Genomic DNA, 19,971 nt, shown 5'->3' on the forward strand with positions numbered 1-19,971 from the left:
CCTCAAGTGATCTACCCACTTCAGCCTCCCAAAGTGCCGGGATTACAGGCATGAGCCACCGCTTCTGGCATCCCAGTGCACTTCTGTTGCACATTAGCAAACAGACAACAGAAGGATAATGAGAGTGAATGACATATTCATAGTGACACAAGGATCCCAACCATCATCACCAATGATACAAATCATGTAACAGTATCAACCACATTTCTTAGGAACTTACTATGTGCCAGGAACTAGTGTGTGTGTTTGAAATGCATATATATCTTCAATTAATCTTCACCAAAAAAACTAAGGCATGGATGCTATTACCATCCTTATTTTATAGTTGTGTAAATGAGGTCCAGATGGATCAAGTAACAAGCTTTGACAAATGGTATCATATCAAGTTAAAAAGCTTCTGCACAGAAACAATCAACATAGTGAAGAGACAGCCCACAGCATGGGAGAAAATATTTGCAAACTACCCATCTGACAAGAGATTAATAATCAGAAAATAAAAGAAAGTCCAACAACTCTATAGGAAAAAACCTGGCCTGGCAAGGTGGTTCGCGCCTTTGATTCTGGCACTTTGGGAAGCTGAGGCAGGTGAATCACTTGAGGCCAGGAGTTCAAGACCAGCCTGGGAAACATGGTGAAACCCCATCTCAACAAAAAATTAGCTGGGCATGGAGCCATGTGCCTGTGACCCCAGCTACTTGGGAGGCTGAGGTGGGAAGATCGCAGTGAGCCATGATTGAGCCACCACACTCCAGCCTGGGTGACAGAGTGAGACCCTGTCTAAAAAAAGGTAAAAAATATAAATTTATAATAATCCACTCAAAATGGACAAAAGGTTTGACTAGACATTCCTTAAAAGAAGACATACACTGGGCGCGGTGGATCACGCCTGTAATCCCAGCACTTTGGGAGGCCTAGATGGGTGGATCACGAGGTCAGGAGTTCAAGACCAGCCTGACCAATATAGTAAAATCCCGTCTCTATAAAAAATCTTAAAAAAATTTTTTTAAAAAGAAGACATACAAAGAGCAAACAGGCATATGAAAGGTATTGAACATCTCTGATCATCGGAGAAGTGAAAATCAAAACTGCAATGAGATATCATCTCAACCCAGTTAAGATGGCTTATATTCAAAAGACAGGCAATAAGAAATGCTGGCGAGGATGTACAGAAAAAGGACCCTTCATACATTGTTGATGGGAATGTACATTAGTACAACCACTATGGAGAACAGTTTGGAGGTTCCTCAAAAAACAAAAAACAAAAAATATGATTCAGCAATCCCACTGCTGGGTATATAGCCAAAAGAAGCAAATCAGAACATCAAAGAACGATCTGCACTCCTGTTTGTTGCAGCACTGTTCACAATAGCCAAGATTTAGAAGCAACCTAAGTGTCCATCAGCAGATGAATGGATCAAGAAAAAATGTGGTACCTATCACAATGGAGTACTATTCAGCCATAAACAAGAATGAGATCCTGCTGTTTGCAACAATGTGATAGAATTGGAGGTCATCATGTTAACTGAAATAAGCCAGACATAGGAAGACAAACATCACACATTCTCACTTTATTTGTGAGATCTAAAAATCGAAACAGTTGAACTCATGGAGATAGTAGAAGGATAGTTTCCAGAGGCTGGGAAGTCTGTTTTGGGTTGGGGGGGATGTGGTAGGGTGGGGGAAGGTGGGGATGTGCATATATATATATATATATGCATTTCAAACACACACACTAGTTCCTGGCACGTAGCAAGTTCCTAAGAAATGTGATTGATACTGGTACATGATTTGTATCCTTGGTGATGATGGTTGGGATCCTTGTGTCACTATGAATATGTCATTCACTCTCATTATTAATGTGTACAAAAAAGTTAGAAAGAATGGGTAAGACCTAGTATATGATAGCACAACAGTGTGACTGTAGTCAATAATAATTTAACTGTGCATTTCAAAATAACTAGAAAAGTATAATTGGATTGTTTGTAACACAAAGGATAAATGCCTGAGGGGACAGATAATCCATTTGTCATAATGTGATTATTACACATTGCATGCCTATATCAAAACATCTAATATACCCCATAAGTATATATACCTACTACGGACCTACAAACATTAAAAATTTTAAATATATCTATATATGTAACAAGCCTCAGTTTACACAGCTGACAAGGTGCAGAGCAGCAGTTCAAACACAGGCGTATCAGACTTTGGAGCTCAGTCACCGTTCTCCTAACCTGCCAGAAAATTCAGTCCCTGGCATCAGATAAACTGACTTTTGGCTGTCACCTAGTTAATGATAATAATAACTTATTAGATCTTGCTTTTTGAATTCTTAGATCTTGCTTTTCTGAGGACTGCGCCTTTTCTCAAGCCTCGGGTCCTCATCTGTGAATACAGGATAACAGTAGTGCCTAGCTCCCAGGACGGTCACGTGCAGCCGTAAAGTGCTTAATAAACCTTGGCTGTTATGTTACTTATCATTCTTCCAGATTTTTTCTGAGAAGTCATGCAAAACAGGAATACAGATTGCAAAAAAAGATGCTAAGCAGGAAGGCACTAAAGGAAGCCTTTCTCCAAAGGGGATGTTTATTTCTGAGGGGGCGGGGAGCTCAACCAGCTGTTTTCCAGGAAATTGTCCATTTAACCCAGGGTTTAATGACTAGCCAGTGTCGAAGGACGGAAAAGAGAAGAAAACAAACAAGGATGATGTAAAAATCCAACCGCACACTGCATAAACTCTGTGGTCTCCAAGATTGAATTAGAATCCTGAGCATTTTCCATCCCTCCAATATGGAGGGAAGGAATCAAAACCATCACCCATATTCTACTGGTAGCTGAAAAAGGAGTTAAATCAGAGTAAACATCAGAAACCAGAATCCTGGAATCAGTAAGATGTAAATGATTAATCCATACCCAGGGGCTGAGGCCTTTGCCTCTGCAGTTTCTTCTGACTTAAATTTTCTCCCCAGTCCCCACCCCTGTACCTCTTCCCTGCACCATCACAACCTTTCATCTCAGTTCAAATGTCACCTCCTCAGAGAAGCCCTCCCAGTTCTCAAATGGAACTACACTTGAGAGTTCTTGACTTTTCCTTGCCGGCAGTACCAAGTTTGTGATTAAACTTTTCTATGATTGTTTGATCAGAGGCTTTTCCCCAAGCAGACTGCCAGATTCAGGTGGTCAGAGGTCTCGTCACCGCTGTAGATCAGAGATTTCATTCACCACTGTAGATCAGGGTAGATCAGTTCCAGACTTACAACAGACACTCTATATATCTTCGTTAATTGAGTGAGTTTGAAGTTTAGTAAATTTCCTTTAATTATCATTTATTCATTCACTGGATGAGGACCTAGATTCATAGTGTATGCTGTTCAACAGTGAACACCATCATTGTTCATTCAATTAGCAAATGTCTATCAGTGCTTAATACGAGATTACCGCAGTGACAAAAAGAGATAAATGCACACCCACATGGAACTTACATTGTAGTGGGAGAAGAGCATCAACAAATAATAAAAACGACACACATCTGAGGAGTCAGAAGTGCTCTGGAGAAAAAGTAAAGGAGAGAGATGGGGAAAACCAAGTGTATAAGGGGGCATTTAAAAACAAAACAAAAAAAAAAAACAGGGTCTTACTCTGCTACCCAGGCTGGAATGCAGTGACACTATAAAAGCTTGCTGCAGTCTCCAACTCCTGGGTTCAAGCAATCCCCCCAACTCAGCCAGAGTAGCTGGGACCACAGGTCCACACCACCATGCCTGGCTAAGTGTTGTATTTTTTTGCGGAGATAGGGTTTCATCATGTTGCCCAGGCCGGTCTTGAACTCCTGGGCTCAAGTGATCCTTCCACCTAGGCCTCCCAAAGCCCTGGGATTTCAGGCTTGAGCCACATCTCCTGTGGCAAGGGGGCAATTCTAAAGGGAGACGCTGGAGAGGACCTCACTGAGCAGAGACCACTAGAAGGAAGGGAGCACTGAATGTAGCATCTGGGAGAGGTCCTTCCAGAAAGAGAGTAGCAGGCTCACAGGGCCTCGGGGGCGTGCCCATAGATACAGTGGCCAGAGTAGAGGAAGCAAGAAAAAGAATGGTGGGTAGGCGAGCTGGTCAGAGAGGGCCGCTTGGACAGACGTGATTAAATGGCTTTAGATTTCACCGCGAGCTGGCAGTCACTGGAGAGCTCTGGAAAGAGATGTGACATTGGAAATGATTTTTAAATCACCTCACTCCGCAGACAAGATGGAAGGAGGCCGCAAGGGGATGCAGACAGTACATGCATCGACTGCAGAAAGCTCAGGGGACCCCTGTAGCTCCCCAGACAGGGTGGAAGCAGGACGCTCTGGTGGTCTCAGGCTCTCTGAAGGTAAAGGCAGCTGAAGGTGCGGACAGGATGGGAGTGGAATGTGAAGGGGAAAGGAGCGCCCCGGACGCCTCCGATATCTAGGGTATGAGCCACTGAAGGAATACAGTCACCGTGTGCTGAGAGGGGAAGCCCAGGAGAGGATCAGGACAGTAGTGAGGCGGGGATGGTGGAAATAGGAACTTCAGGAACAGGGTTTTAGGCCGGGTGTGGTGGCTCATGCCTGCAATCCCAGCACTTTGGGAGGCGAGGCGAGAGGATCTTTTGAGGTCAGGGGTTCGAGACCAACCTGGCCAACATGGTGAAACCCCGTCTCTACTAAAAATATAAAAATTAGCTGGGTGTGGTGGCGAGCACCTGTAATCCCAGCTACTCGGGAGGCTGAGGCAGGAGAATCGCTTGAACCCGAGAGACAGAGGTTGCAGTGAGTCAAGATCGCACCATTGCACTCCAGACTGGGTGACAGAATGAGACTCCTCTCAAAACATAATAAAAAACAAAATAAAATGGAAGTGGAAAATGGATTCGCTGGAGAAGGAGACAGGTGAAGCAAAGGGTAAACCAACTGGGAGTCTGCGGCAGTTGTCCAGCCAAAACACCACATGGACTTGGCCAGGTGGATGAAGATGGGGTAAAGCCGGGAGATTTGAGACCCGTTATAGCTATCCAGACTGGGTGAGGAGATTAAAGGAGAATCCAAGACGCACGGAAGTTGTTGGAGTGGGGCTGAGAAAAGATGGCGGCAGCAGGCGGCCCCTGAGAACGGAGAACCCAAGTTCTCTTTGGGTCACGTTGAGTGAAGTTGATGAGGAAGCAGGTACAGAGCATACACATTGATACTTTCAAAAAAAAAAGTTAGCTCTTCTCCCTCCCTCCTCCCTGCATCTACCGGAAGTGACGTGGCGCAGCGGAAGTGACGCATGGCCTAGCGGACGTGACTGCAGCCACGGTGTCGTGCTGTGACGAACGAAGGCTGCATTGTAAACGCCGGAGCGAGGTTCGACCTCCCCCGAATTCGCTGCTGTTCGGAGACCCGCCGGTGAAGACACCATGGCCATGTCTGACCAAGAGGTGAAACCTTCAACTGAGGACTTGGGTGATAAGATAAAAAATGAAGATATTAAAGTCAAGGTCATTGGACAGGATAGCAGCGAGATTCACTTCAAAGTGAAAATGACAACACCTCTCAAGAAACTCAAGGAATCGTACTGTGAGAGACAGGGCGTTCCAGTGAGTTCCCTCAGGTTTCTCTTTGAAGGTCAAAGAATTGCTGATAATCACACTGCAGAGGACCTGGGAATGGAGGAAGACGATGTGATTGAAGTTTATCAGGAACAAATGGGGGGTCATTCAGCAGTTTAGACATTCTTTTTTATTACTATTTTTTCTTTTCGCTCAATCCTTTTTTTTAAAAAATAGTTCTTCTGTGCCGTGATGTTCAAAACAGGCACTCCATCTCTTTAAAACATCTGCTAATTTGAATTCTAGTGCTCATTATTCATTATTGTTTGTTTTCATTATGCTGATTTCTGGTAATCAAGCCTCAGTCCTCTTCATGTTGCCCACTCCTTTTATAAAAATATCGTGTGCCCAGAGAGGCCAGCTTTTTCAGAACTCTGCATTTTCAGGCGGTAAGATCGACCAACGCAACTGTTCATAATGACTTTCCAGTTGGCCCTGATGTTCAAGCACGTGGCTGCTTCACTCCTGAACTGTGACTTTTGGTGGGAGATGGAAGTTTTTTTTTTTTTAGAGAACTGAGCTGTGGAAAAATGACCTTTCCTTAACAACTTGAAGCTACTTTTAAAATTCGAGGGTCTGGACCAAAAGAAAAGAAGCATCATGTTAAGATGATAGATAAGGATGACAGTAACGATTAACTCTAAAGATGGCTTCCATGAAGAAAAAGCATTTGAAGATTTTTTTTTTAATCTTGTCGGAAGATCCCAGAAAAGTTCTATTTTTCATTAGCAATTAATAAAGCTATACATGCAGAAATGAATACAACAGAATACTGCTCTTTTTGATTTTATTTGTACTTTTTGGCCTGGGATAGTGGGTTTTAAATGGACATTGTCTGCACCAGCTTCATTAAAATAAACAATATTTGCAAAAATTGTAAAAGAAAAAAGTAAAATATTACATAAATACAGAATAGTGCAACATTAGGAGTAACCAGCTTGATGGGTCTTCCCAAAGGGGAACCCATCAAAAGTTCCTCTGCACCCCCTTTATCACATCCCCACCAAGAGTAACTACTCCCCGAGTCTTAAGCAATAAACAAGGTTTACTGGCGTTTTTAAACCTATGATCTGAGGTAAGTGAGGGCATTTGCCCAGAATTTTTCAAAAAATTACCTCAGTTGGTTGGGCGCTATGGCTCATGCCAGTATTCCCAGCGCTGTGGGAGGAGATCTTGAGGCCAGGAGTTTTGAGACCAGCCTGGGCAACTTAGTGAAACCCTGTCTCTACAAAAAAATTTTAAAAATTAGCCAGCCATGCTAGCACATGTATGAAGTTTTGGCTACTCGGGAAGCTAAAGGGGGAGAAATGGTTGAGCCCGGGATGTTGAGGCTGCAGTGAGCTAGGATTGCATCACTGCACTTAACTGGGCAAAAGTGAAACCCTGTCTATTAAAAAAAAAGAAAGGTGAGGGGTGGGGAGAGTGGGAAATACCATACGGTTTTTTGTTTTTTTGTCTGTGTGTGTTTTTTACCTTTTAGATTGAATAAGGGTTTTGTTTTGTCGTTTGGCCTCGAGGGGATCCTTGTTTATCCTTACCCTCCTTCCCAACGTGAGGCGCTGATGCAGTGTGTGTAGGGGGGGTCTCGCCTAGCCCCTTGGCGGGCAGGGAGGGAGCCTCACGCAGTCACAGGGGCATCACACCACAGCAACAGGTATAACTGCAAACCCTGCTCCTCTCAGAAGCAAGTTCCCTCCTGCCCACCCCTTCCCTTTTGAGATTCTTTTTTCTGGTCCAATCCCAACAGACCGCTTTTCTTAAGGAATCATAGTTTCTAGTTTTTGCAGTGTTCGTTTTAATGTTTTGATGCAAACACAGCCAACGTCATTCTATTCTGCAAATTCATTTCTCCTTTCTCTCTCAATATCTGTCTCTCAGTCTCTCTCTCTCTCTCTCTCTCTCTCTCTCTCTCTCTCTCTCTCCCCCCGCCCTTCCTCCCTCTGTCTCCCTGTTTCTGTGATTATTTTTTTTGGAAATAATTCCCCTCACTTTATGCCTCCATAAACCTCTGACTCCAGCAGATGGAACAAGGCTGCTATTCCGAGTCAGTGGAATCAATGGGCCGGCTACAAGTGGGAGGTGAGTTTTACACACTGCAGTTTCACCCTAGTAAGTGACGTTGTGACAACAGCCACAGAACAAAAGGTTCACCTTTTTCATCTATTTTTACTTCTCAGGAGGCCCTGGCCCTGCAGTCTTTTAATTAGAGAACTGTTTTCCCCTTCTTGGCTGTGCACACGTTTTCTGTATAATATTAAACAGTAACCTGTGAGTCTCCCACATCCTGGTATGCTCTGGATCACAGACCACATTTTTTAAACACACGTACACACACACACTCATCACAGACCACATTTTTGAAACACACACACACACACACACACACACACACACACACACACACACACACGCATGAGACCAAAATCTGTACTGGCTGACTACTGGCAAGGCAAAGTAAAACCGCATTAAATTTGGCTCGCTTTCTTGCTTGCCTTCTCTTTTTCTTTTTTCCTTCCTTCCTTCCTTTCTTTTCTTTCTTTTTAACAATTTGATTGAGATATGATTTACATGTCATAATATTCATCCATTTTAAATGTGCAATTCAGTGTTTTAAATTTTTTTACTGAGTTGTGTATTGGCTATTTCTTTTTGGAAATAGGGCCACTGGAGAAACATCTTGACCCAAACCCACTCTCCCCACTTTGAAAACAGACCAGTAAATAGCACAGAGCAAATTCTGTTTCACCCCCAAAATAGTTATTATTCATTTCATTATGCCATTAACAGCTTACTTCCTGTGTTTTGATTCTGAGCTGTTCAGAAGCCACATTGCTTAGTTTTGACACTATCAAGAGATTTCTTTTGTGTTACAGGTGTTTTTTATTTATTTGTTTCTTAGTGGTTTAGTTAGGAGTCTTTAGCTCTTTGCTTTATCTGCTGGGCTAATTAGAGAGATTTGAAATGAACTTTTGTGGCATGACAGACTACGTAAATATGTGGTATTCAAAGCTAAGCCTAAGCATTCATAGCATTCTTTTGAAACTAGTGGAAAGGAAGATACTTAGAAACATAAGTAGGGCGCAGAGGCCTAGAACCCTTTCCTAGTATTAAAATCTTATTATATAATTGGGCTTTAACTCTGTGAGTCTCCATTTTCTCATCTGAAGAACAGGAATTAAAATAACCACTTCAGGAGATTAGCCTGAGGATCCAATTCATGTGAAAGCACCTAGAACAAAATCGATTTAAAAAAAAAAAAACTATCAATATTCATTGAATATGAATCTTGAGGAACTTTACTAGTGCTATAAGAATTGTTTGTCAGGGTGCATTAATAAAAGCATAGTGCCTTCTGCTAAATGAGGGTGTACTAGTTTGATTATTCACTCAACAAATAGGACATTACTGCTGCCTGCCAGGCACTATGGAGAGAATAGGGGACAGGAAGACAGTCAGGTGAAGGCAATGTTCACAGTATGGTTGTGCAAATAAATATCTGAATGTAAATTGTGCAAGGATTATAAAAGAAACTTCTGCGATGTGTGCGTGCGTGTGAATCTTTAAAGCAGTTTAAGAGACTGTATTTTGTTGATAAATTTATGCCTATAGGCATAGAAAATTTTTTCTGGAACAACTCATGAGAAATTAGTTACAGAGGCTTCATTTTTATGAAAGGAACTAGAAAAGCACATAGGGGAACATCTTCCACTTTTTATTCTGTACCTTTCTGTAAAATTTTAAGTTTCTAACTCTAAATTTTTTTTTTTTTTTTTTTAGGCAGAGTCTCACTGTGTCACCCAGGCTGGAGCGCAGCGACTTGATCTCAGCTCACTGCAACCTCTGACTCCCAGGTTCAAGCAATTTACCTGCCTCAGCTTCCGGAGTAGCTGGGATTATAGGCATGTGCCACCCACGCCTGGCACATATTTGTATTTTCAGTAGAAACAGGGTTTCACCATGTTGGCCAGGCTGGTCTGGAGCTCTTAAGTGATCTGCCTGCCTCGGCCTCCCAAAGTCCTGGGATTACAGGCGTGCACAGCCACGGCCTAAACTCATGTTTTTGTCATTTGTTTGTTTGGTTAAGTGTCACTGGGCTTCTCTGATCAGCAGGCTGAAAGGCCATTTTTTTTATTTTTCTTCTTAAACTTTTCTCTACTGAAAACAAGACCTGTTACTTAGGATGGATAAATGATTAACTGTTTGAAATATAATTTGTCATGTTAAGCCATTTAAACATTAAACATAACATTATTATACTTAAAAAGACAAAGGTCATTTACAAGAGTGTAAGAATTCATCAGCCTACACCAAACTGTTACTAGCCTACTCTTGCCCAGGTAATACTACTTTTATTCAATAGGTATTTTCTCAGTGCCTGCAGCATACCAGGCATCCTTCTGGGTATTGGTAGATAAAACAAAGCCCTCAGCAAGTCACAGCCTGGATTCTAGTTGGATAAGATAGACGATAAATAAGTGAAACAGATATACAGTAAGTGCAACGCAGAGGGACCGGGGAGGTGGAGGGTGCTTTGTTCATTACACAGAATACCTTTTGGAGTTGCATTCGCTACAAATAGAACAGTCAGGAGACCGGTCTGAAGAGACGCCATCTCAGCAGAGGCTTGCATGAAGGAAGAGAAGCGGGAGCCCTGCAAAGGAAAAACGGTTCTGGCCAGCAGGACCTGGAAAGAGCCTCAAACAGGAGAGCGCAAAACCAGTAAAGCAGAGTGCTGAGCTCAGGACCATCTGTGATGCTGTTCTGTTCGCCTGTACTATGGCTCAAGACAGCTCATAATTCAGAACTTGTTTGTTAAAAAGTAAAAATGAAGGCCCGGCACGGTGGCTCACGCCTATAATCCCAGCACTTTGGGAGGCCGAGGCGGGTGAGGTCAAGAGATCGAGACCATCCTGGTCAACAAGGTGAAACCCCGTCTCTACTAAAAATACAAAAATTAGCTGGGCATGATGGTGTGTGCCTGTAGTCCCAGCTACTCGGGAGGCTGAGGCAGGCGAATTGCTTGAACCCAGGAGGCGGAGGTTGCGGTGAGCCGAGATCATGCCATTGCACTCCAGTCTGGGCAACAACAGCGAAACTCCGTCTCAAAAAAAAAAAAAAAAAAAGTAAAAATGAGACACTCATTACTATTAATATATGGTTGTAGGACTTGGAATATGTGGTTCTGGGCATTGCTTCTTTTTTTCAGATATAGAAGAAAATAGTTGATGTAAACTATACCTACTAAAGGAAGAAATACGTATCTTACATGTCAAAAAGAATTTAACTTTTTATAGCCATATTTATTTACAATCACTACAATAATTTTTAATCTATTATCCTCACAAAACCTCATAAAATATACTTCGTAAACTATTGTAGTACATGCCTGTTTTCATTCCTTGCAAATTATGTAAATAAATGTTACTTCAAGGTCGTAAGGAAAAATACTCAGAGACAAACAAGAAAAGACAGTGAGACACGTTGTTCTCCGCCTACTCTAAGGTGCCCGCCAGTAGGAGGAGCACTACGGTAGGTGAGGAAAACCACACTCTAAAAAGCAAACACCAAAGCCCAGCCTCGGTTCAGTTCCCGGGGCCCTCACCTGAAAATCAAAGGCTGGCTCTTCAGTGATCTCCGTGTCCCGTGACGCATTTTCTTTCCCTTTCCTTTTGTCTATTTTCAGTTCTAACTCTATGAATTCTGACTAAAATAACTGTTTTGTAACCAGTTGTTTTCATTATAACTGGCTGAGCACTAAACTCACCTCTTCTTTCCTCAAGCAGGAGTCTGTGGGCAGATGGCTGTAGTTACTTCCCAACCAGAAGCAATCCCCCCACCTCCCCTTCTTGGAGACATTGGCAACTTTCACACTTTACATATATACGTATATTTTTGTTGTTGTTTTTTGAAACAAGATCTCACTCTGTTGCCCAGGCTGGAGTTCAGTCATGGCTCACTGCAGCCTCGACCTCCCTAGTTCAGGTGATCCTCCCACCTCAGCCTCCTGAGTAGCTGAGGCCACAGGCACTCAGCCACCACCCCCAGCTAATTTTTTTGTAGAGATGGGGTTTTGCCATATTGCCCAGGCTGAGTATTTATATATAATAATATACTATATAATATATAGTATATAGTGTATGTTATATAATATAGTATATAATATAAAATGTACATATACTACATATTAAAATATATATAAAATACTATAGTATAAGCTATAGTATTATCTCTATCATATAAGATATATAATATATATGACATATACCATATTCTATGTATATGAAAATTATATTTGTATCTAAATATATGTTTTTATATATATATATATATATATTTTTTTTTTTTTTTAAGAGAGTCAGGATCTTCCTACATTACCCAGGCTTGACTAGAATTCCTAGGCTTAAAGGAACCTCCTGCCTCAGCTGTCTGAGTAGCTGGGGCTACAGGTGCACCCACTGTGCCCAGCTCTCAATTTTCACATTTTTTATTTTCATGACTATAGAGGAAACAGTCACTGTCACCAGATGCTGGTGAGCACCCTACAATGCTCGGGCCAGCCGCCAACAATAAAGAATGCTGTAGTCCAAAATATCATTAGCACCAAGGATGAGACTCTTGGATATAGAGAAATTGGGACAAATGATGAGGGGCAGAAATGAGTGGGGGACCTTGTTTACTGATGATGTCCATGGGGTACTTCCGGAGTAATAAACAGCAGACAATTTTTGCCTCAATTGATGGTGATTCTCTTCTATTGCTCTTTGTTTTTTCTGAAAACTTGGATGTGTGACTTAAGTAGCCCTCTGGTAGCCCAGGGGCACAACAGGAGAAATGAAAAACGAAGGCAGGTTCAGGCATGCAGCAGGACTGCAAAAGTAACCTTTCTGTTCTAAGACTTGAAAAAGTTTTCACATCCTTGGTGTACTTTATCAGCAGAACATTCATCTGCATATAGCATTCAGAAGCAAACTAAACTTTTTTTTTCCTCTGAGTCTTTTGTTTCCAAATCAATGGGAAACAAAGGATATCCCCACTCCATTCAGACAGCTTCAGTGATTCTCAAATCAACATGGGAGCAGTCGTTGGGCCATTTAAAATATACAGTGATTTTTTTTAAAAAAAAAGCATACTTATTAACCTTGTAAACATTCTGTAAAAGTACAAGAGGAACCTTTATAAAGAATAGCCAAGTGTCCTTTTTGTAGATCAGCCCTTTGTACTTCGAAATGTTCATGTCTATGAAATAGAATTGGACACACGAGCCTAGGATAATGCAATTTCCATGTCTTCTAGTAATTGTTCTGTTAAAACATTATATTTCAGCGTCTTAACACTTAGAAGATTAAGTTACTTCGCCCCAAGATCAGTTCCACTTTAAAAAAGCACTTTCGACCCATATTTAACCAACCGTCAGAGAGGATTCAAAAGAGGGCTAATTGAGCACTGAGTGTTTGAAGCATTCAAATCATGGCCCAGGTTTCTTCTTGAAAACACCAACAGCGCAGCCTGGCAGGAAGCAGGGATTAGACAAGAGAATCCATTGAAACTTGCCTTCCAAACTGGAAGAAAAACTTTCAGTAAGAAAGCGTGAAGTTTGAAATCACTGCATGTTATATTATTCATCTTTCAGACTGCCTCCACCCTTATTGGATGGCATTTTCTCCTCTTACCCCAGCTCTGAGCTGCCACCGTAATTCACCAAGAAACGGACTTTAGCAAGAACGACCCACCCTTCAGAGCAAAGTAGCCACCCTGAGCCTGTTTCTCTTTATCACTCGATTCTGTCCCCACTCTATCTGCACACTATCTCTTCTCTCTATCTAAATGTTTTGTAATTCCCTCTGGTATTCCAAGGCCAATGAAATCACAGCCTCCAGTAAGGGTGCTAAAGCTGAATGCATTCACCGCTAAGCTGTATTTTTAACCCTTTTCACCCCCCAATTTCAATATTCTCAGACCTCAACAGAATCAAGTTATGGGAAGGCAAGCTGGAAAACCTCACGGGAGATTTCATGAAGAAGAGAGAAGCCCGGGTGTTTATCATTTAAATTCTTGTCCTCCTCTCCCTTACCACCCCCAACGATAGAAGCAGCAGGAAACTAACAGTGATAATCAATAATCTAATAAGCTCAGCCAGCCTCAAGTTCTGTTGTTGTTATTTTTTTCCTTAAACAAAACAAAAACAGGCATTCTGCCCAGAGCAGAGAGAGAGAGAACCTCTCTCCTAAAATCCCAGAAGTTTGCTGCCAGTGATTCAGTACATACCTGACAAAAAAAAAAAAAATGTTGCTTAACTGGTTTGGTTGTTTCAGCTGGCTACTACCAAGAGAAGTAAACAGAACCTTATCACTTCAGTTAAGTCTGGCTTGAGCATTATTTTCAAGTAAATATTTATAATTTCAGTGCTATTCCATTGCTAGCACTTCTGTCCTTGGATTAGATTGACTGAAACATGTTCTTGGATTAGCCCGACTCCATAGCAACAGGCCAGTAGAGGCTGCACCCTCACCGCCTGTCCTTTCTGTGGCGGAGGAGGAGGTATTTGGTGACACTCGCCATCAGGACTGACTGTGCAGCTCTCTTGCCAGATAGCAGCTGAATTGAGGAACATTCTTCCTTTGCCATTTGGGCTCTAGTCGATCAGGATTTTTGCTGATCACTTTGCACATCTCAATGAATTTGACACACGGACATTTTTTCTCTCTCTCTCTTCATTCAGGAAGTGGAGAGCCCAGCCTGGAGATTCTCTGCTCCGATGATATAAACAAATTGTAGAGGAAGTCAAGTCAAACTTTCCCTTGCTGCTTTTGTTCTCCCAACTAGCAATTCAGAAAACAGAGCCAACTTTTCTTGGATGCCTTTTAAGATTGCTCTTTAACAGGAATGGCAGAAACCCTCTTGTTTTATTTTGTATCTGTAAAAACAAAGATTCTCCTAAACATATTTTGTTTTCAAAAAAGCAGAAATGCCCTAGAAATTAAAAAAAAAAAAAAATGCTGTGTTCTGAGACTTTTCAAACCAAATTGCTCCTTTGTCATTACACAGTTACCTAATTGTTTTTCTTTCTTCCACAGATCTCCAGGCTAAAATACAAACAAGAAAGCAATACCGATCTTTGCGTGGATAATAGCTAAACCTGAATAGAAGCTTCCAGGACCCTAATACACAGCCAAGGAAAGCTAACAGTCATGATTCAATAAAGTTGCCGGTGTAAGGCATGCGCCAGACAGAAAGGAGACACCATGTCTGTAATCTACAGACACTGCTTTAAACATCACATATAATTAAGTCCTTCCCATGGTGGTGGCTACTTGAAGCTTTATCATTAACTTGTAAGATTTCATCTCTGGGTTTCACCAATGGTTCTGAGAACGAACATTTTCAAACGAGAGGCACCTGCTAATCCAGGAGATGTTCTCACCACACCTATTCTCGTCCTCTAGTGAAAGAAGCTCTATGTTAAATGACTGAAGGAAAACAGAAGGGGACATGTAACAAAGTGTATGTAGCAGCGGCCCTGGGTGGCTTCCCATGCTGAGTGTTCTATTACATTAATCCTGGTGCAAAAAATAAAAAGATGCGACAGCCCCTTGGATGTCAATGTGCCTGCGTTGTTTGTCCTCCGTCGGCCCTCTCTGCACACGGGTGGGTAGCCAGGCTTCAGCACAGCCCTATTCTCTCATGAAACATATCAGTTCAAATACAGGCTCAAACTGCTTGCTGAGTTTCTGTGTTCTCCTCTGTAAAATGGGATATATGGTGGTTGTGTCCTATCGGTTAGAAATAATGTGGGTTAGCTGGGCATGGTGGCGCGTGCCTGTAATCCTAGCTACTCAGGAGGCTGAGGCAGGAGAATTGCCTGAACCCAGAAGGCGGAGGTTGCGGTGAGCCGAGATCGCGCCATTGCACTCCAGCCTGGGTAACGAGCGAAACTCCGTCTCAAAAAAAAAAAAAAAAAAAAGAAATAATGTGGGTATAGATACAGAGATAGTTCTTGTTTAATCCAGTGTGTGGCCCCTGTTAGGTTCTCAATAAAAAAAATTGTTGTGGTTATTAAAATTCATAACACTATGTGAGTTCTCCTGGGTCAGGAAGAACTGGCATTGCTAGAAGCTCAACCTTACAGCATCTGCAGTGATTTCTGTCAGAATACTTTTCCTCAGTCATGATTTTCTCCTCCCTCTTCATCCATAAATACACATATACTGTAGATATTTATAGACTAATAGGTATTTCAAATCCTTTATGCAAGTTGTAATTGACTGTGTAATTACTGAATAAACAGTGGATGAAAAGATAATGGTAGGTTCTGAAAGCCAGCTTTAATTCACATTTTATTTTATATTCATTTATTTGCTTGTCTACATTCTCCTCTCTGTTGATTATTTTCCAGGCATGCTTTTCCCTCAAGCAATGATCAGGCTGAGGAAGTAATTTCATTTATATTGCAAGAGACAGAGAAACAAACAGAAAACCCAGAGGCAGCGACTTACCTGGAGTGCTACGGAGTGTGTGTCTTGGTAGTAGAAGCTGTGTGCACCTCCACACCCCAGAACTGTTTTTGAAGCTTTGATGTAGAAACACAGAATACCTACAGTGACCCTAAGTTTCTGTAAAACGAATATAGCATTTACTGATGCAATTGCCATATATTTATAGAATTCAACAATTGTCTTCCACCAGCTTTATCAAATAGCACAGGATAGAAACAGAAACAGCTCTGATTTGCCCATTACGCAGACGAAGCACATGCTTCAAGGACCAGAAAAGCAGAGATAACACGGTACTCCGGCCCTACTGGCCAAATGACACAAGAAAATTCAGGAAAGTTCATTTAAATTTCAACATACAGATTTTTTTGTCCCTTTGAAAGATATACTTTTGTTGCCGGGCACAGTGGCTCAAGCCTGTAATCCCAGCACTTTGGGAGGCCGAGGTAGGTCGATCATGAGGTCAGGAGTTTGAGACCAGCCTGGCCAAGATGGTGAAACCCCGTCTCTACTAAAAATACAAAATTTAGCCGGGTGTGGTGGTGGGCGTCTGTAATCCCAGCTACTCGGGAGGCTGAGGCAGGAGAATTGCTTGAATCCAGGACCGGGAGATTGCAGTGAGCCGAGAGCACGCCACTGCACTTCAGCCTGGGCAACAAGAGCGAAACTCTGTCTCAAAAAAAAAAAAAGAAAACATACTTTTACATGTTAGTTTTAATTTTTATTTGGGTACAGGTCTTGAGATAGTTTGATTTTGGGTTCAGGAATTTTTTACTCTTCCCCACTTTGGAGGAATATCCTTCCCTGACTTAAGGATGTTGGACTTGGCCCTTTGACTGCTGGCCAGTAAGATGTTGGCAAGCGTGATGCCAGCAAAGCCACTGTGGATTTGCACGGTGGGCCTGGCTCTCCTGCACTTCTGACATCGCCTTGATATGCACATGTCTGTGTCCTAGGAAGACGGAAGCCAACTGGAGCAAACTTGGACGCAGCCGGCAACTTGAAGCCCAGCCCAGACCCCCTGCTGTAGGTCATCTAACCACCAGCTAACTTGCAAATGTTTATGTGAGAATAAATAATTACCATTTTAAGCCACTGAGTCTTGGAGTGATTTTTTGCATTATTGTGGCGTGAATGTAGGCCTCATGATATTTATAGGTTTTAGTCTGTCCATGGCATACTAATACTATCCTGGGGGAGTCGGGGGCGGGGGGATTTAATTTTTAAAAAATTCAAACTCTTGCATTACTGATTCAACTTTGTTTTGTAAATCAAGGGTAATCATTGTCTTTCATGTGCTAAATGAAATTAGAGGCTCGTAATGTTTCAGTACAGCAGCATGTGATTAAAGAGAAGAAAGGTGCGAGATATTTATTTATTCATCTAGATGAAGACTTCATTCCACAAATGCTTCATTCAGAAAAAATGTTGCACTTGTTAAAGGGATACTCATTCAGGTCTTTTGTACAAGACCTTGAAGATAAAGTTTTGAGTATTAATAACTCTTATCAAGTGCTTGTGATGAGCAGGTATTGTTCTTACTGATGTGTCTGCATCAACTCATTTAACCTTCAGAACTTAATGCAGTAGTTACTATGATTGCACCCATTTTACAGACAAGAAAACTGAGAAGCCGAGAGGTGAAGTGACTTACCCAAGCTACCATGACTTACAAGTAACAGAGCTGGGATTCAATTCCAGGCCATCTGATTTCAAAGCCCACATTTTTTACCTATCGTGATAAGACATGCGTAGTTTCTATTGACAGGGAGTTTACAAGCTTTAAACAAGAAGACTCAATCATTACAATCCATGGGCAGGACTCTCATGGAAAAGAGCAGGAAACTATCGTGAAGAGTAAAACAGGGAGGGCCGGGCGCAGTGGCTTACGCCTATAATACCAGCACTTTGGGAGGCCAAGGCTGGTGGATCACTTGAGGTCAGGAGTTCAAGACCAGCCTGGCCAACGTGGTAAAACCCCATCACTACCAAAAATACAGAAATTATCCCGGCATGACAATGGGTGCCTGTAATCCCAGCTTCTCAGGAGGCTGAGGCAGGAGAATCACTAGAACCTGGGAGATGGAGGTTGCAGTGAGCCAAGATCACGCCACTGCACTCCAGCCAGGGCAATAGATTCTGTCTCAAAAAATAAATAAATAACAGGGAGGACCTGTTTTAGACCGGTGTTCAGAGAAGCATCTCCCCATTAGGTGACATTGTCTGAAGAATAAACGGGATCAGATGGAAAAATGGCTAGGAGAGAGAAGAATGTTCCAGGCAGAAGAATAGAAGGGAGGTGAATTTTGAGACAGCCTACAGGTTGCTAGGTACTCAGGACTGAAAATTGACCATGGCTTCAGTGAGGCTTAGGAGGTGTGTATGTCTTTGACATTGTCATAGGAGGGTAGTTGGTCAGCAAATTTTTTGTAGAGAGCCAAATAGCAAATTCTTTAGGTTTTATAGGCCCTGTAGCCTCGGTTGCAATTACTGACCTCTGACATTGTCACACAAAACCTTCCGCACAGAATGAGCGTAGCCATGTTCCAATAAAACTGTATATGCAGACCCTGAAATTCACCTTTTAGTGTTGCAGTTCCACAAACAGCAAGCATGTGTGTGAGAACACACAGGATAGTCACAGTTAGTGCATTTCCAACAAATCCAGTGGCCTCTGATGATTTTTTGTTTTTTTTTTCTTTTTTTTTGAGACAAAGTCTCACTCTGTCCCCCATGCTGGAGTACAGTGGCATGATCTCAGCTCACTGCAACCTCCTCCTCCAGGGTTTAAGCCTTGGCTTCTCAAATAGCTGAGGTTATAGGTGTGTGCCACCACACCTGGCTAATATTTGTGTTATGAGTAGAGATGGGGTTTCACCATGTTGCCCAGGCTGAACTCCAACTTCTGATCTCAGCTGACCTATCTGCCACAGCTTCCCAAAGTGCTGGGACTACAGGTGGGATCCACTTGCCCAGCCACCTCTCATGATATTTGAAGCACCTTGACCTTCAACTCTCAGTGAATTCTCTGTTGAAACAGAACATAGATCACACCATTAAGAACAAGATAGACTTTTGAATAAAAGTAATGAGTAAACTATTGGGTTATCTAATCATCCTATTATTCAAGAGGAGTAAATGATAGAATCACCCAGGAAAATGAAGTAAACTTCTTGTTGACTTGACATGATGTATTCGAATGGATAAAGATAACATAAAACGCATGCTCCATCTTTACAAAGAGGACAGAAACAACAGGCCTGGTGAATGAGTGTCATCCTTCAAAGAGCATTTAAGATTAATTGTTGCCCAAAAAAACTTGAATTGCCCTGAAATCTTAGAGATCATGTAAAAAAGAAATATGTTTTCTCAAATTTAACACAATAATCCTAAAATTTTACAACACCTGACCAGTAATAAGTGGTGAAGCCAAAAGAAAATTTTCAAAACTGACAATAATAATTTAATTTTTTTAAATCAATCATGCCAGGCACAGTGGCTCACACCTGCAATTCCAACACTTTGGGAGGCTGAGGCAGGAGGATCACTTGAGGCCAGGAGTTTAGGACCAGCATGGGAAATATAGCAAGACCTCATCTCTACAAAAATAAAAAAAAAATTAATTGGTCAGGTGTGGTGGCTGATACTGGTGGTCCTAGCTACTCTAGACGCTGGGACAGGAAGGTCACCTGAGCCCAGGAGTTTGATGATGCAGTTAGCATATGATCACTCCATGGCCTTCCAGCCTGGGCAACAGAGTGAGACCCTGTCTCTAGAGTTAAATTAAATTACATTAAATTTAAAATTCTGATGGATCATGATGGAGAAAAGACTAAATCTTCTTTTTCATAGTCTCTCTCCATAAAATAATAATTCA

General features: G+C 42.0%; 1 protein-coding gene and 3 long non-coding RNA genes across 5 annotated transcripts; 2 read left to right on the plus strand and 2 right to left on the minus strand.

Moving 5' to 3' along the window:
* Window positions 1-5,269: 5,269 nt before the first annotated feature.
* On the plus strand, window positions 5,270-6,360 carry LOC116535153 (small ubiquitin-related modifier 5). The gene has a single exon (XM_032255966.1). It carries the CDS (start codon window positions 5,413-5,415, stop codon window positions 5,722-5,724), a length of 312 nt encoding a protein of 103 aa, XP_032111857.1. The 5' UTR covers window positions 5,270-5,412; the 3' UTR covers window positions 5,725-6,360.
* A 1,155-nt stretch (window positions 6,361-7,515) lies between these two features.
* Window positions 7,516-15,199, plus strand: LOC116535154. Of its 2 annotated transcripts, XR_004262067.1 has the most exons (4): window positions 7,516-7,683; window positions 12,928-13,181; window positions 13,561-13,637; window positions 14,679-15,199. It is a non-coding gene; the product is annotated as an uncharacterized LOC116535154 (long non-coding RNA). The 2 variants fall into 2 exon arrangements; XR_004262066.1 differs by lacking the exons at window positions 7,516-7,683; window positions 12,928-13,181 and having other exon boundaries at window positions 13,522-13,637.
* LOC116535155 lies at window positions 11,956-16,427 on the minus strand. The gene is made up of 2 exons (XR_004262068.1): window positions 16,098-16,427; window positions 11,956-14,518 (listed from the first exon to the last, which is right to left on the minus strand). It is a non-coding gene; the product is annotated as an uncharacterized LOC116535155 (long non-coding RNA).
* A 2,526-nt stretch (window positions 16,428-18,953) lies between these two features.
* LOC116535124 lies at window positions 18,954-19,494 on the minus strand. The gene is made up of 2 exons (XR_004262056.1): window positions 19,246-19,494; window positions 18,954-19,122 (listed from the first exon to the last, which is right to left on the minus strand). It is a non-coding gene; the product is annotated as an uncharacterized LOC116535124 (long non-coding RNA).
* Between the last annotated feature and the right edge of the window lie 477 nt (window positions 19,495-19,971).

The sequence above is a fragment of the Sapajus apella genome, unplaced genomic scaffold (genome assembly GCF_009761245.1).
Source record: "Sapajus apella isolate SASKATOON/1434 unplaced genomic scaffold, GSC_monkey_1.0 scaffold92, whole genome shotgun sequence".
Taxonomy (NCBI): Eukaryota; Metazoa; Chordata; class Mammalia; order Primates; family Cebidae; genus Sapajus; species Sapajus apella.

What these genes read in the sequence shown, in the direction of transcription:
- LOC116535153 (XM_032255966.1), top strand. Translation starts at nt 5,413, where the DNA reads ATGGCCATGTCTGACCAAGAGGTGAAACCTTCAACTGAGGACTTGGGT.